At 38.9% G+C, this 17,860-nt stretch overlaps 2 protein-coding genes across 20 annotated transcripts in view; one reads left to right on the forward strand and one right to left on the reverse strand.

Moving 5' to 3' along the window:
- Nucleotides 1–14,218, reverse strand: part of KMT2E (lysine methyltransferase 2E (inactive)) — an 88,397-nt gene extending 74,179 nt beyond the window's left edge. For 8 of the 10 annotated variants that reach the window (XR_015554612.1, XM_087440165.1, XM_004439306.3 and 5 more), the window contains exon 1: nt 13,786–14,218. The gene's annotated coding sequence lies outside the window, so the exon portion shown is untranslated. The remainder of the gene's footprint in view (nt 1–13,785) is intronic. The other 2 variants (XM_087440375.1, XM_087440426.1) reach the window with 1 other exon arrangement.
- A 12-nt stretch (nt 14,219–14,230) lies between these two features.
- Nucleotides 14,231–17,860, forward strand: part of LOC147918156 (uncharacterized) — a 98,974-nt gene continuing 95,344 nt past the window's right edge. For 2 of the 10 annotated variants that reach the window (XR_015554729.1, XR_015554734.1), the window contains exon 1: nt 14,290–15,382. Coding sequence is in view for 1 of the 10 variants with exons in the window: in XM_087441026.1 (XP_087297152.1) it covers nt 15,075–15,382 (308 nt within the window). In the remaining 9 variants the exon portion in view is untranslated. Of the gene's footprint in view, nt 15,383–15,524; nt 15,775–17,860 lie in introns of those variants that run through there. The other 8 variants (XR_015554713.1, XR_015554732.1, XM_087441026.1 and 5 more) reach the window with 7 other exon arrangements.

The raw sequence follows: 17,860 nt of genomic DNA on the forward strand, positions 1-17,860 counted from the left end.
AGTCTCCATCAATCTTGGATTTAACCTTTCATTCCTGTTTGATTTCCTATTCCCAGCCATCTATAGGATATATATCTATTCAAATATCTGCCATCACTGCAAAAATCAAATAAACCTTCAAACTGAATCTTCTCTACACCTTCTTCCATTCCATTTATTATTAGGACCCCATTCTCCAAGCTCTCTTTTTAATCCTTTTCTCTAGTCTCTTATTAATATTTGGTTACCCAGTCTTTTGTGCCTCCCCAGTGTTTCAGATTCTTTCTTCCTCAGTTTCCAGGACCCCCACCATCACATTCATCATCTGAATAATTTCCAACAATCAACCACTCTTCCAGCTTGTTACCATCAAGTTCTGAGTACCTTGTCTCCAAACAGTGAAAGAAATCTTTAGTGTTATTTAAGCATCTTCTCCCCAGATTATGGCAACTATTCTATTATTTCAAAATAGAATAAAATAAATTCGAATTCATTCATTTAACATATTTATTGAGCATATACAATGTTCTGGATACTGCTCTAGATGCTAGCAAATGAGCCAGTGAACAAAATTAAGTTGCTCTTAAGGCACCTGAAATGAGCTGGGACAATCCAATATAATCAAGGGTATCTTAGAGTAGTTTCTTAAGTAACTGCCTTTGATTAATGATTTGTGTATTCTCATTACATTGCCAAGAATTAGTACTTTATAAGGATCAATAGAAAGCTATGATAATTTTCAAATGACCTGAATTGAAATTCTTGATCAGTCACTCTTTAGCTATGTGACGCTCAGTCTCTCAGGCCTCTCATGAACAATGGGTAAAATATTTACCTTCTAGAGTTGCTGTGCAGAGTAAATAAGACATGTAAATATATTGTAGATACTCATTGATGAATGTTAGTGTCTTGCCTCTTAGAATTAAAGGCATCAAGTTTATATTATTCAATCCAACAATAATTTAATCAATTCCAGTCACAATACTGTTGACCGCCAAGTCACTCAAATGGTGAAAGAACAGTAGCTCTATTACTGTAAGTATCTGAAAAGTTATCTTAATATCCCACATGCATTTAAAATATTTACTATAAAATATCTTGTCTAAAATAATAGTATTTTAATTTCTAAGTATTTAACAACCTACAAAATCACCAAGAGACCAAAATGAATAAAAAAAGAAAAAATACTTTTCATGTTTAAACTGTTTATTTCTATGGCATTTTTCCTAGCCCTTTAATTCCAAGACTTACAGTATTCAAAAATCAACTTTTTCCTCTTCATATGCTAATATAAATAGAAAAACAAAAACAAAAACCTGGAAATGGAAGGACTAGTGTATTACAACTAGAGAGCTGAAGCTTAGAAAAAAAATGTCTATGCATCTTACTCTCAAAAATGAGTTATGGAATTAATAGATCTGAGACTCTGTTAGGAAAAATACTCAGATATGCAAGCTTTATTAACTTATTATGTATCTTGTTCAAGACAGGCTTTTAGAGTAACCTATCTGGAACAAGGCATATAATCACTGAGAAATTTTACAATAAAGGCAAAAACAAAATGTCAAGAATGAAGTTGGCAGATACAATGAGTGCTATAAGTGACCAGTATATCTGCTATAAGACAAGCTACACCCACTTTCACTTTTACATTTCACTGTTAAGACCTTTCTGTGAAGAGATTATATATAAATAAAAAATAATCCATATGTACTGAGCTGATCAGCCACTCATAATAAAAGTCATCAGAACATGGAGAAAGAAATTGCTGTGTGAAGTTGTGGACTGACTAGTAACACTTTTCGAAAAATCCGTAATGAATCATTTACTTTAGGAGGTAAGAAGCATAAACTTTAAACTACCTATAAGTGATAGTTTAGGCTATACCAGCAGAATCTAGTTTTTTAAATCTCCACCATCACTCTGGATTAAATTTAAATGATAAATATCACAGTTTCTCAGATATTCTCAAAGTAATTACACAATAAAAGAACTTTTGTCTTTTGGCACAACCATACCATTTCCATAAGATCTGCCAGTTTTAACTTGGAGTTCAAAAATCAAGCAGTTATTACATTAATGTATAACTAACAGGTTACTGCTAACATACAGCAACTAGGTTACAATACACCAAACAATTACAAGCTAATACACATAATACACACAAACTGATCCCAGGGATATTAGCCAACACAATCATCAGTTACTTCCTTTAGGAAATATGTGCAAGATCAGCAAGCCAAAATTAGCGGCTACCATGATGCTTTCACACAGAGGGCATTCAACCATTTGCCACTAAATGAAATCTAGTTTATGATATTATAAAGGAGTACAATTTTATTTATTTTTTGTGTGTGTGAGGAGATCAGCCCTGTGCTAACATCTGCCAATCCTCCTCTTTTATTTATTTATTTATTTTGCTGAGGAAGACTGGCCCTGGGCTAACATCCGTGCCCATCTTCCTCCACTTTATATGGGATGCTGCTGCAGCATGGCTTGCCAAGCAGTGCATCAGTGCGCGCCCGGGATCCGAACCAGCAAACCCCGGGCCGCCGCAGCGGAGTGTGCGCACTTAACCGCTTGCACCACCGGGCGGGCCCCGGGAGTACAATTTTAAATCTCACAAGATAACAAAGGTTATTGGATCCTGACATGTCAACATGTCTGACAAATTCCAGAGACACTTGAAATCTGTCATTTCATCTAGGTAGAGTCCTATAAACCCCACTGGACAAACCAGAGTCAGATTCTGAAAGAGCATTTTTTAGATTTCCAAGATTCTAAATGAAAAAAGAAAGTTACAGAATATGGTAGGATCCATCCCCTTTTGGATTAAAAAAAGAAATCTGAATTTATTTATAAAAAATAAGGACTAGAAGTTTGTGAGTTCATCAAAGTCAGTTAACATGGCCAATCATAAAAAAAATTATATATAAAATATATATAAACACTGTATTTTTAATTTAAAATATCATTCATCAGTATTTTGGTGTCAAGCCAAAACATTCTCTTATTGAATATGGCTCCCCTAATTGGAATTCTGGGTTTTCATTCTTGTGTAAACCATATCTGTAACACATTCTCTACAGCTTTTTGTTTTAGATTATTGCAAAGTAAGAAATCACCTAGACACTTGAGGAGCAATGGGGAATGCAGACTTCCTTCTAGACTTTTATTATTTTTTTCCATAATCTTTTAGTTATCTTACCCATACCTAACTTGACAACAATTTTCTTCAGCAATTAATTTGCCTTTATCAAGTTTTCCAAAGCATTTAACTTAGTTTTCATTTAAACTACAATTCTCTCTTTACACCCGTTTATCATTGGTTTATGTAAAGTCTAATTAAATAATGTAAACACAATACAAGTACAACGGGATTAGCCAATTTGGGAACAAATATATGATTCTTATGAGCATTCAACTCAACTAGTGGAAGCAGCACAAAGAGTTTACATCATTCAACATGCTATGGGCATTAGTATTTTTTTTAAAGAAATATTTTTTTTGGTGAGGAAGATTGGCCCTGAACTAACATCTGTGCCAATCTTCCTCTACTTTGTATACGGGACACCTGCCACAGCATGGTTTGATGAACGGTGTATAGGTCCGCACCCAGGATCTGAACCCGCGAACCCCGGGCCGCCAAAGCAGAGTGATTGAATTTAACCACTACATCACCAGGCCAGCCCCTTAAAGAAGAAATGTTAATCCTGCAAGTTGATTAAATGAAGGTTAAAGAAATGTCTACAGTATCTACATAAAACACTCAAGGAAAAATACATAAACTATAAATAGTGATCACCTTAGCATATGAGAGATGCTACAGATGGGAGTCAGAGACTCACTTTCTTCCAGAAACAACTACAGCAGAAACAGCTGGAAAACTTACTAAGAATTTTACATATTAGCTCATTGAATTCTCAAAACTATTCTATAAGATAGGTTCTATTATTATCTCCATTTTGCAGGTCAAGAAACTAAGGCACAAAAAGGTAAGTAACTTGCCCAAGGTCACACAGTACAACTTGGCTTGAGTGCAGTCAAACCAAAGTGGTGTGGTTCTAAAGTTTCTCCTCTTAAACCCTATGCAATACTGCCTCTAAGTACTATTTGAGTTCTTTTAATAAGCATATATTACTTTCATAATCTTAAGAACTGGGGGGGGGGGGGAATAAGCATATCCCAGTATGTCACTCGCCAAAGCAAATTTTTCAGCAGCTCTCCCATCAAGTCCATACTCTTTTATCCTGGCATTCAAGGCTCACCACAACTTGATCTCAATCTGTATTGCTATAATTCCAATCCAAGACTCTTATCCAAATAACACATGGGTCCTGGAAACGAAAAGGTCATCCTGAATCAGGAAAGAAGCACTAAACAGTATTCCCAGTATTCTCTCATTCAGAGAATCCAAAAACAGTGGCCTGATTTCTTAAGAGGAGAATCAGCACTGTTTCTTAGAAAAGTATAAAATACAAAGCATCAGGACCTAAATTTTAATCCTTGATCAACCACTATCTAACTATACAACCTTGGGAAAATGATTTAACTTCCTTGGGACTTAGTCTACTTATAAAATAAAAGGGAAGAGCTAGAACATTGTAAAAATCAGCTGAGACGAGTACTAACATGCAAATTCAAGACCCCACTAGATGTGATTATGTAGGTCTGGAATGGGGCCCAAGAATGTTGATTTCAATAAGCACTCCATGTAAATGATACATGTGGTCCCTGGGCCACAATGAGAAATAACTGACTAAAAGATCTCTCAAGTCAATTCTAACTCTAGTTTCTTAACTTCAGTCAATAGGGTGCTAGTTTACATGTCCAGGATGGGGGTTCCGGCCTAAAAGAAAATCCTCTAGTTCATCATGGGACTCATTTTTGCACCTTTCACTCTATACTTTTTTAAAACCAATAGGATAAGATTTGGCAGTGCTACAAACTGAACTTTCATTCTCCTAAGACACAGTTAGATACAGTTAATTTAAATGAGTTTTAAATCAATTAAGCACCTACAAAATGCTAAGAATCCACTGTATCATCTCATTAATCCCCACTATTCTGAAATATAATTACCTTAATTTTCTCAGAAGAAAATTTTAAGTTTTAGAGACTATAATCTCCACTTTACAAATATTCACAAGTCTCAAAATTTTCTTCTCCTAGTGCCTGAAAATTTCCAAAGAAACTAATACTTTTCATTCAATATGTTACCCAGGGCCTGAATCAGTAAAACATTCAAATTATCATCCAAATTCACTACTAATATTTTGCTATCACTAAAAGGAAATATGCCAAATAGGCCTGGCTTCTCAAGAGGAGAATAGTGTTTTCCCTGTTTCTTGTCCCTTTCCTGTCCCTCTGAACTTTGCTACAATGACTATGTACTTCTTTAATTACAAGGTTCCAAAAATCATACACTGCCTTGTTCTCAGAGTTATAGATATTTGATGCTCTGCTGTATTAAATGTACCATCTCACAACCTTTTTTAAAAGTATAGGTGCATACATGTAAAAAAAGAACTTGTCTCAATGATTTCAGAAAAAATACTTTAGTTCAAAAAAATTACTTGAAGGATTTTTTTTAGTGGAAGGGGAATAGCACCATAATTAAATTTTCAGCCTTGTCTTATCAATCAAACTGCTAGCATTAGCAGCAAATCATAAACCTAAACAACTGTAACTGAAGGCTCATTTGGCAATAATTCTAAAAACTAAATGAGGAATTGGAACTACATTCATTTAAAAAAAATAATTTAACAATCTAAGTACTTAATTTTAATTTCTGTATCCTAGATTTCAAATTAGACCAGCATTCAAGAAACTATTTTAAATGCCATCTGTGTAGAAACCTGTGCGGAATACTATTTCATACTAACTAAATTATCTACACTTTTCTTCCTTAAAATTTCTTTTATTTGTTGTGATTACAAAAGTGATCCAGGGCCGGCCCTGTGGCTTGGTGGTTAAGTGCGCGCACTGCGATGCTGGCGGCCCGGGTTCGGATCCCGGGTGCGCATCGAGGCACCACTTCTCCGTTCATCCTGGGGCCGAGTCCCACATGCAGCAACTAGAAGGATGTGCAGCTACGACACACAACTATCCACTGGGGCTTTGGGGGGAAAAAATAAAATAAATAAAATCTTTAAAAAAAAAAAAAAAAAAGTGATCCATACACATTACAGAAAAACCAGAAGAGAAAAGAAAAGAAAACTCTCACAATCCCAATTACCCAGAAACAAACCACTGCTAAAAACCCTGATACATTTGCAGCTACCACAGTAAAATTTACTCAGGCAAGAATCATCAATAGACACTAAATCTAGGAGAGGAAGGTCTAACGAGGAACAGAATATTTATGCAATCTCAAAATATCTCCCCACAAATTACTTAATAATGGCAAAATGAGAAACAGTAACTAACAATGGGCAAACAGACATCAAATGCCTTCAGAGGATACAAAAACACAGATTACTTACCTAGTATCCCAGCCAAAAATGCCAAATCTGAAACTAATCATGAAGAAACCTTAGACAAACCCAAATTGAGGGGCACTGTATAAATAACTAGCCTGCCAATATCACGAAAGACAAAGAAAGACTGAGGAACTCTTCTAGATTAAGCAGACTAAAGAGACCTGAGAATTAAATGCAACCTGTGATCTTGGATTGGCTACTGTACTAGAAAAAAATGCTAATAAAGGGCTTAATTGGGACAATTAATGAAAATGGAATATGGACAAAAGACTAGATAAAAGTATTACATCAATGCTAAATTTCCTGAATTTAACCACTCTGGTTACCTAAGAAAAGATGCTTGTTCTTAGGACATGCATACTTAAATATTAAGGGCTGAAGGGGGCATGATGTATGCAATCTACTCTCAAATGGTTCAGAAATTTTTTTTTTTACATTTACAGAGAATAATAAAACAAATCTGATAAAATGTTAAAAAAAGGGAGATCTGGGTAAAAGGTATAAGCAAAGTTTTGTACTACTCATGTAACTTTTCTGTAAGTTTGAAATTATTTAAAAATAAAAAAAACTTGGTTTTTTTCTAGCATTTATCAACATAAATATAACATTTGCATTTTTTAATTAAAAAATGGAATCATCAGTTTGATATTAATTATTTAGTTTTGGAGCCCTCCCAAATACATTTGAACATCCCTGGAAAAAGGCAATTGTTTTCCGATGAATTAGAGGTGTCTTTTTCTTGCTCTCCATCCAACGAAATTCCCACACACACACCATAAATACCTACCCCATCACCATCTCCTTAAGCAGTCACAGCTAATTAGAGGGATCAAGATGGAGAATAGTGGCTCTCTGACACCTTGCCAATTCCTGTGAGGCCCAGCAGTACTTCACTTTTTTCAAATAAGTTCTGTGAGATTTCCCTATAGCCTTATAACAAATCTTTTACTTAAGCTAGCTGGAACGGATTTCTGTTCATTGCACCCAAACAAACCCTAAAACAGCAGGCTTTTGAAAAGTAGAAATAAATGGTGCAAGGGAAATAGTAGCCACTCAAACTAATCTTTTGTCTATGCTTGAAAAATATTGTTTTGTTGGTGGCTTAATGATAAGATGTAATAAGGCTGTGTCAATTCAACCAATTATGTGGCTTCGTTTAAACAGAAGCAGAAAAGCTAATAATTACAAAAGGAACAATCTTACTTTCTCAAGAGGAGTTACTATGTATCAGACCAACCTCAGACCCCCATCAATTCATGGCTGCTAAGCACAGTCCTAACCATTCAAATCAGCCACATCAAGAATCTTCCCATCTTTTGCTACGTCATTAAACAGGAAATGGGTTTTGAAATTCCTGAAACTTGTCTTTCTTTAAATGACATATACAGCAAGATAAGAGAAATTCAAGAGGTCTTTCTGTAAACTCCAAAATAGAAACTATTATATTTCATTATTACTCTGTGAAATAAAAAATATATATATATTAGAAGAGTATATCTTTCTCATAGTCTCCTGATATGTGAACTTTTGAAAAAACAAAACTATGTTTTCCTGACAATATCCTAAGTGATCATGGTTAATTCTTTTCACCACATTCTTTACTTTTTGCTAAAAACCACTGACACTAGGCTTTACCATATTCTTAGACCAAACAGTGAGAAAAATGGGAAAACATATTTAACCTTTAAACTTACTTAACTCAAATAAGTTTAAAATAATTTATCAGAGTAAATTCTGTTTAAGTGTTTAAATAGAAATTATGTTTTAAATACCCTTTGAAAACAAAAGTCAACACAGATTAAAAAATTAAAATTTTTTCTTGTCTCAGATAAAATGTTAGATAACATAATTAGGTGAACTTGAACTTTAAAATTATCTTATAAATACCACAAACCAAAACTAACTCAATCCCACTGTTATATTATTTAGCTTTGTGCCACAGGGTCAGACCTTAAATGCTGCAACTAGGTTGGCTATAACACAGGTATGATCACTCAATATTATCTTTCTCAATAATAAACTTCAGGACCAAGAATGTTTATTCCTTCAGATTAACTCTAAATTGAGCAATCATCTAAAAGCTGGTAGAAAATTATCTCCCTTCTCCAATTGTATGATTAGAATAAAGAAAACTGCACAAATCATTTTGTTTCTCATGGTGACCTGTATACAGGTCCTTTCTTAAACCCAGATTTCATGTGAGACAGTTTTAAATGTAAAAAATAAATATTTTAATTAAAAATGGACAAGTAATTGATTATTTAACCATTAACTATATTATAGATTATTTACTAATTAAAAGGCGTAACGTCTATTTTGATGGCATCTTAATGCAACAAATCAAAAAAGAATTCTGTGACTGACTTGTTGCACTGAAAATGTCCAACACCCCAAATAGCTTAAATAGTTTTGGTAAACAACCAAATCAGATTTTCAATAAAACTGTAAAATTCACCTAACAATACAAAAATGGCTTTCCTGACAATCTAAAAATAAAATTTGATTTTATGAGCTGTTCACGAGGGGAAAAAAATATGATTTCATATCAAGTGAAATATAAGACCGTTTTTTTAAAAATTATTTATTTATTTATTTATTTTTTCCCCCAAAGCCCCAGTATGTCATAGCTGCACATCCTTCTAGTTGCTGCATGTGGGATGCGGCCTCAGCATGGCCGGAGAAGCAACGCGACGGTGCGCGCCCGGGATGCGAACCCGGGCCGCCAGCAGCGGAGCGCGCGCACTTAACCGCTAAGCCATGGGGCCAGCCCCCAACTGTTTTCTTGACTCTGATTTAAGTAAAAAGCATCCTAGCTACTAATGGTTAATAAAAACTTCTCATATTCTTAAAGATACAAATAAGATCTAATTAACTTAGCCTGCATCACCACCATTTGATTTCTAATATAGCACTTAGCATAAGTGTTCACAATAACAAAAAACAATTTCTTTTGGTTAATTCCTACCTCTTTATAAAATACTCATCATTTAATTGCAATAGCAAGATTTTTACAGTTAATTACAGTCCACTTGAAATCTAGTGCATTAAAAACAATTTTCAACCACAAATATTGCTCTTTCATGTTAAATAAACTTTTAGGTAACACAAAAATACTATCCTTTCAATATTAAGAAAAACATGAGGCTCCTCCCAACATCTGTACATTACAAAAGAGACAGTAAAAAAGAGACAGTGAGCCACTCCAATTTTAAACCCAGCCTAAAAGCTAGCTAACATTTATACCACAATATCTCAAATAGTATCCTTCTTGTTATTTTGCCAGTCAACACAAAAAATAATTTTACTGTAAAAATAATTCTATTTCATCATTAAAAAGTAAGTCTCACTAAATACAAGTACTCAACATTTATTCTAACACAGGACAAAGAACAGTCCCTGATCACCCTGAATATCTGAGATGTAAATGTGTTCGCTTAATCAAAAGCTTTAAATTCAACAAATAATTGAGCACCTACCATCTGCTAAGAATAAATCCTTTGGAGATAAAAGCTATTATACATTATTAAAATTAAAAAAAAAAAACATAGCATCTTTTAAGAAAATTCCATACTAATACTTATTAAGCAGTGTTTGATAGCTCTTCAAAGTCCTGTTGGTTTTATACACATTTTAAACACACAATGGTAGTACACATTTAAGTCCCACTAGTAACTTCCAGAAAAGCAGAACTATTAGGATTTACACAACACACTTTTAAAAATAAAACCGTAGGTTTCTTTAAGAGTTTGATGCATGAAAATGGGTAAATTATTCTTAGAAATAAGAAACCAATTTAAGAAGTTATAATTTCACTAAGACCACTAAGGTATGTATCGAAGGGAAGAATTTCTCCTAACTTATTAATTGGCTTTTTTTCCTCACTTCCTCATTTTTAGATCCAAGAAGTCCTAGAGCTTACCGTGGTATACATGCTAAAAAGTTCTCTGGCTGGAAGCTGTGAGGAAGACAGAAAAGCCAAAACTGTCAGCAAGTTATCAGAGACCTAAAGAGTTGAAGGGAAATGGAGAAGCCCTGTAAAGGTTCTAAACTTAAATTAAGATCAAAGGGATCCTATAACTTACACAGACAACAAAAGAGAAATATGATCAAAATGTAGTCTCTAAAAATAAAATTTGCTCTCCAATTACATTATGATTTTCTACAAATCCACGTAAGCAGATAAACAGCTAATCCTTCAAACTCAGCTATCCTAAGAACAAAGACTATTAGACTAGTTTTCCCCCAAGGGACTAAATGTTTCAAAACTCTCTGGGAACAAAAACTATGCCTAACATTTTAATAAATTTGCCTTGACAATCCTAACTTAAAACAGTTGATTGGTGTATACATTAATAAAAACCAAACATTTATAGCCACATTACTTATAAAGTAACCATTTAAAATAAAATGCAATATATTTTTAAAAAGTCAGTCTTGTTTTATAGGAACCAAAACATATCAAAACAAACAAACAAGAAAAAAACAAAACCCAAAGCAATGAAGCAGGCCAGTATGAAAAAGCTAGTAGAGTGAAGGCAGCTTTTCTTATAATTTCTAACTTGATACTGTTTGTTTGAAGCCCAGGAAGTCCAAATGCTTTATATGTCTAGACCTGACCAAGGTCACTATCAAGAAAAACACGGATATGGAGAGTGTTCCCTCCTATGGCTACATAAACCAAATTTCCCTAAGAGTATACTGATTTCCTACATTAGACAGTAGTTTAAAGTACCAATCTTCTGAACCACAGACCTTAACCACTTATCTATAAAATAAATGCACAATCTTTACACTGCAGTTAAGGGTCTGGACTTATACGAACACTCAGAGCATAATACAAATGAGCATTGACCTGGAATCCCTACACAAACTCTCCCATTATCCACATTTTGTAATAAAATATTTCTAAGATTCTAAGTAAGGTTGTGTGCTCAGTCTTCCATGATGAAACTCTCTAAGCCAGTTATTTCTACAATTATTTTGTAAAATAGAAACTTATCAATCTAGTTCATAAATGAACTTCATGATTCTCTTATTCCACTGTAAATATTTCAGAGCAGAATTTACAAGGAAATAAGAGAATCATGAAAGGGTGTATACTCTCCAACCTTTTTAAGTACTATTGGATTGAAAGGCACTCATCTTTCAGTTGCACCACAATCAGAATGGTCACTAGACGCCATTAATGAGCCACTCATATCTCACTGCTTAGTTCAGGCCAAAAAGATCGACCTCCCACTACAGAGATGAATTCTAATCATTCACACTTTTAAAAATGCAGTTAAATTACACCATTTAATTTTCTGCCTCAATCTATATGATTCTGAAATTAGCATAAAATGGATTCAAGACCCTATCATGGTATGGTTTTTACTTAAAGTCTATTGAAACACACTGAATTCCACATCCCATAATAGGTAAATGTGCATGTTGGAGGATGGGGGAGGGGGATCAACAACTAAAGCCTTACTTCCTTACTTACATAATTTTGATAGTATACTGTAAGACAATTTTAAAAGGCAGCAGAGCATGGAGCTTCACTTCATCAAATACACAATCAACTTAGAAAATTCTTAAGGAATGCTTAAATATACGGGAAAAATGGATGCAAAATATAATAGTGAGAAGAACAAGCATCTCCACACCCAGTGAAGTAACAGGTTTAGGCTTGTTTGTACAGCTCCCTAAAAATTAATCTGAAAGAGTACAACAATCAAAATTCACAAAATTGGTCAAGAGTTGGACGGGAAACAAGTCACACAACCTAGTCACACAAAATAGGTTGCATTTATACACTTACTAAACATTTTAATTTACTTTGGCATATTGAATAAAGATGCTTGGATTAAACCGAACAAAAACTATTATTTGTCCCCAAATAAAATTTTATTTTTAATATTTAAGAGCAGCTAGTCTCACTACTGCAATTTCTAAGGCTACCTGTTTTTATTTTTTTCAAAAGTGGTGTCATTTTATTTGCCTCTCAGGAAAAACCAATAAAATTAATCTACTAAAACACAATACTGTAATTTGCAGTAAAATCAACACATTTTTGTAAACGGTTTGGGGAAGGAAAAAAAAGCCCAGTCTTTTCACGTAAACATAATAAGCCTGTAATATGCTGCAGACAAACGCACTGCATGGGGTGTGGAGGACCCGAGCTGATTAGATTACCACAACATCAGCCTGGGGCCGCCATTTTTAGAATCTGTAAAGGACAAAAGAGGGAAATTTCACTTTTTACTCCCCATCTCGGAAATTAAAGGAAAAAACGGACTATTTTCCAATTAGGTATTGATGTCTCCAGCCTAGAGTTGAATGCACCTCACTTAATTCTCTCCAAGGTCTCCAGAACTCCAAACACCTTACGTTATTCACATCTCTCAAAAGGGGGGAAATAGGCAAAATGGGCTTTACTCTAAAGCTAACTGTAGCGATTTCCCTTTGACTTGAAACTGTATCACTCTTAAGACAGAGTCCAGCAAGAAGAGCTCTGCGGAACTGGGGCCAACGGGAGCGAGCACTCCGGATTGTTTTTTCTCTCCCCCTCCCCCGTTTAGCACAGTGAACCGTTTGTTTCTCTTCTGTGTCTGCTGCCACAGTGTTTGTGCCAATCCCGCGGTCAAAATGAGCTTTTCTGAAATGTGCCATATTGTGGATTCTAAGCCTCCGTACAGTAAAGGAGGGCGATAATCAAGAGCAGTGGGGGAGGAGACTGAGCAGGCTGGGGACTGGGGTGACCACCTCAGGGGCGGGTTTACCCTCTCCCGGGGAGGATGAGGACCTGTCTCGTCCTCCCACAAAGGGAGATGCCCGGGGCGTTCTCTGAACCCCCTTCGTATTTACGAGAATATTATACCAGAGACTGCCAGCAAAGAAATGGAAGAAGAAAAAAATGGGGCCTAGACGGCTTTTCAGCACCTGAACAAGATGCAGTAGAGGAAAGGCAGAGCTGGCAGCTCCTGGGAGCACTTGGACACAAACCCCACTAACAGTCCCAAGCCGCCCCCTTCACCCAAGCGGCCTTAACCCCCTGCCAGGGAGGAGGGCGCCCCCTCCCTAACTCCCACTCTCAGGGGGGTTAACTGCCAGTTACCCTTCCCCAACCCTAAAACCCGCCATAATGCTCCCTTTCTAGGGACAGAGAAGAGAATGGACAAATTCGATTCAAACAAGCAACGTCTCGCCCCAACCAAGACACCTGAGCGTCACCGTCGACCCCCCTCCCACAAGGATAAAAATGAGAAAACCCCCTCCCTCTGGAAACACACGTCCCTCCACCCCGCAAACCCCACCAACTCCCGAGGAGACGACAGGCACTGACCTGTGATGTTCACACACCAGACACCCGGACCCCGTTATCGGCTCGACCCCTAAGGCGTCTCTCCACACCTCCGCGATCAGACGACCCCCCGACAGAAGCCACTGCGGACACAGAACCCGGCTCCACACACCCCCTCCCCAACAGCAGCGCGCAGCCTCTTCACCAGCAACCGAGGAGCAGGGGAGGGGGCGCCCCGTCAGTCGGCAGGAACGCAGAGGCCACGGCAGGCTGCTCAGAGTGTCTGTGCCCCCTCTACGTCCGCTCCCCAACTCAGGCACGGTCTCCGACTCGGCCCCCTGCGCCCGCTCAGTGTCACTGCCTCTCGCTCTGGGAAAATGGCGGCGACGGCGGCGGCGGCCGCGGCGGCCGCGGCGGCCGCGGCGGCGGCGGCAAGTGCACGGGGCCCGCCCGCCCCGCTCCGCAGGGGCAGAGGGGGAGGGGACGAAGCTGCCCGCCGCCATTTTGCTTGTGGGCTGCCGCCCGCTGTTGCCTGTCCAGAGAGGCTCGGAGACAGGCAACTGGAAGCAGAGAGGTGGACAGAGTCTCCGTCTTTTTCACAACAGATGCATTCAACCATTCAGCGAAGGTTTGGGGAAGTTTCGGTATTTGATGGGATTGGTTCTCTCCCCCTTTTCCCTGAGTAGCGCTCAAGTCTGCATGTCGGTGAGCCTGGGCACGCCACTACTGGGTGGAAGGATCAGGACGGTAGGCCCTGGGAACAGCCCCCTCCCGTCACCCTCCTGAAGGGATGCCCTCTCTCCCACTCCCACAACTGCCTCGGGCCCGGCCTTCCCCTCCCCCGCCCAGGCTGGCCTCCAGCGCAGGGTGAACTCGGCTGGGGTGTCACTCGACGCCCACTAGGGGCTGAGGAGGCTCCAGTGCGCAGGCTCCGGGCACCGGATAAAAGCGGAGCTGGCGAGTCCGGCGCCGTCTCGATGGAGGAGCGAGAAACGGAAGAGGTCGGGGGGAGAAGCAGCTGGAAAAACACCGCCACCGTCAGCGCCGCCTCCCTGCCACCGTGTATCGGGGTAAAAAGCTGCCGTTGCCATCGGTGCAGTTGCCGTCGCTGCCTCCTACTTCTCTTGGCCCCGGGGAATGATTTCCCCGCCGGCGGGACAATGTGCGGGGAGGGGAGCGGGCACTCCTTTATGTGGCGGTGATTAAACGAGGGTGGGACAGGGAGACGGTTATCTCGAAGAAAAAAGGGAGAGGCCAAAGAATAAAACAAGGGTTTCCCCACTAAAATGACACGGTGATTCCGGTTCTTGTTCTGGGGGTCTTTCCCCGACATGGCGGTTTCCGTCTTCTCGCCCCACAGCGACCCGGGGCGCTGGGTAAGAGGAGTGGGGAGAGTCAGAGGCAGTCCGGACAGCCAATCAGTGCCTGATGTGTTCTGTCGGGCGCGTCGTGATTGGCTGGCGATGACCTCATGCTGCAGCAGCGGGTGGGGCCAGCGCTGTCGGGGGAGGCTGTTGCAAAGGCAGAGAGGGAGAAGTGACGATGGCGATCGTTCCTGCCGCGGCGATGTGGGACCCAAGCAGTGGCGAAGGGAATCTCAAGGCTCTTCCCTGACCATTTTCACCTGTCCCTGCGCGAGGTGAGGGCCCCGGCTCGGCCTCTGCGAAATTTTGGGGCGCTGGCGCGGACGAGGAGACACAATTTCTCCCTTGACTTTTGTAACTGCGTCAGGGCAAGATGGCGCTGGGTCTCCTTGGGGCGCGGGGGGAGAGGCACGTCCACCGCCGCCGCAGCGCATGTGACCGGGCTGCATTCCTGTGGGGCTTGGCGCCGACCCAGGCTGGGCGGGGGAGGGGAAAGGGCTGGGGCGGAGGAGACTGTGGTGCGGTCGGTGTCGGCGGCCCGAAGAGGAAGAGATGACTGTTTGAGGGCGCGTCCCCTCCCCCACACAGCCTAACAGCTGTGGCTCCCGGGGGAAAACCCTCGAGGGACACTGCTGATGGGGTGTGACGGCTGCTGGTGGAGGAGAAGGTTTGGCGCCCTATTTTCTTATCTGCTTCTCTCCTTGCAAAGTGTCCTTATGTAAGGTGGCAGGTCCCTAATGTAGAAATCGGAATCAACTGTGCGTGCCTGAGGGCCACTGGACTGAGGAAAAGGGAGAGACTAGCTCCTGGGCCACGACGTCAAGGAGTAGCTATTTTCTGAGAAAACGTAAAGTTTATCAGATGCGAATGGAAAAATATTTCCCAAGTTTGGAAGCAAGTGTAAAAGGTGTAAATAACGCCCAGGAACACTTAATTTCCTAAAAGTTAAAAGAAACCAAGGAATATGCCGTCTGGATTTTGAGGGCCCTTTTCAAACTTGGTTCCTTCCATCTGTGCTTGCTTTCTTCCCGTGTCCTCCCTATCTGTATATCCTACAAGAATGTGTAATCTTACCAGTGGATTTGCTTTTCTTTTTGAATATAGGCGTGATTAGCAATACAGAATAAAAGCTGCTAGTAATCCGTATGAAGTTGTAAGGCCCTTTTTACTTTTTAATATTTGTAGTCTTATGTTGTTTTTCTGTCGCCCTTTTACTATGGTTTTTAAAAATAAAAGGTGAAATTATAATCTTTTTTGGTAAATGTTCATTGAGATTCCTGAATCATTATGAAATATTAAAGCCTACCTCTTTAAATCACTTTTGTAGAAGTATAAACTTTAGTTTTAGTTTTTGAAACCTTGCTAGTTGAAGATCTCCAGCAGTTCAAAAGTTCGTAAGGTCTGTATTGGCAGATTCAGTAAGAAAGACTGATTTTATTTTTAATTATTCCCACTTGGCCAAACTAGTATACATAGTAGCCATCAACTGAACCAGTGAAGATTTAAAAGGCTTCTCACCTTGGTTAGTGTTGAGCAGGGAGTTATTCAACAAAGACATCTTCATCTGAATCTGCTTGCTTTTTGACAAAACACCTCTATTTGGTGCTAGGAAGACGAGTTTGCTGGACCTTTAGATGAGTTTAACCTGGGTCAGGGTTGTGCTGTTTACTTTAGTCTTAGTTATAGACTTGGTAGTTTGGAAACAAGACTGAGTTTGTAATTTATTTGTGTATACTTAAATCCCTACTAGTGTTTGTGGCTTTCTTTTTCAGTGAAGTAACTGGGAATGAACTGAAAAGCCAGTAATTAAACTAAATATTTATTAAGTAGTACAAAGATTTTTAGAGTTCAAACGTTTTTTTGTTTTTGTCCACTCTGAATATAAAATGGTCATTTTGCCTATAAGAAGTCTTGAATAACTTCAAGAGTGTGTTTGTTGTGTTTCAGTTAAGTAAGGGCTCCCTTACCCTCATAACTTTTATTTCAGCTTAGAAAAGAGGGACTAAATATGAAGTCAGATTTTAAAGTAATTTTCAGAAATGTTCCTAGCTTCACTGTGCCTTAGTAAGGAAAAGAGGCCATTTTTCAAGCTAATGGAAACAAATCCTTGTTTTGTTGTGTACTTTTCATCAGCATGTGTCCTCATTGTTTCTAATTGCCAAATCCATGAACCTCTTGAACTCTTTTACATTCTTGTAGCATTTTAAATACAACTTGCAATTACTTCTTTTCTTTGACTACCTTCTTGCATTATATGTTCTCATTGCCCAATTGCATTTGTACATTTGTACCTATTCTCTAATAACATCTAAATTTTCATCTCAGAACTGTGGATGCAATGTTAAGGTTTACAGGAGGCCACAGGCTTCCTGAACTCATGTAAAACTGAGCTTGGTACGCTATTCCTAAGAACTTTTCACCCATTCCCTCAAATTTTTTTTTGCTTCTCATCCTACATTTCATTATTTGAGTAAATCATACCCCAACCTTTGTTTCCCTACTCAATTCGTCATCTGTTTTACAATTGCAATAATTTTACAGTGGGGTTCATATAGCAGACATCCCCTGATGGGCTGAAATGCGTACCATCTCCAGTGCTGTGCTGTTTCATCCTTTGTGCCTTTGTCCACACTACGTGAAGTGCCTCTTCTCGTTCCTGGATAACACAACTTGAGTCTTTGCCTCTGAAACTCTTCCAAATCCCTATTCCCAAGTAAAATGAGCCAATCTTTACATTCATGACCCAGCCCAAT

This window comes from Ceratotherium simum, chromosome 1 (genome assembly GCF_057802395.1).
Source record: "Ceratotherium simum simum isolate JZ-2026a chromosome 1, ASM5780239v1, whole genome shotgun sequence".
NCBI classification, from domain to species: Eukaryota; Metazoa; Chordata; class Mammalia; order Perissodactyla; family Rhinocerotidae; genus Ceratotherium; species Ceratotherium simum.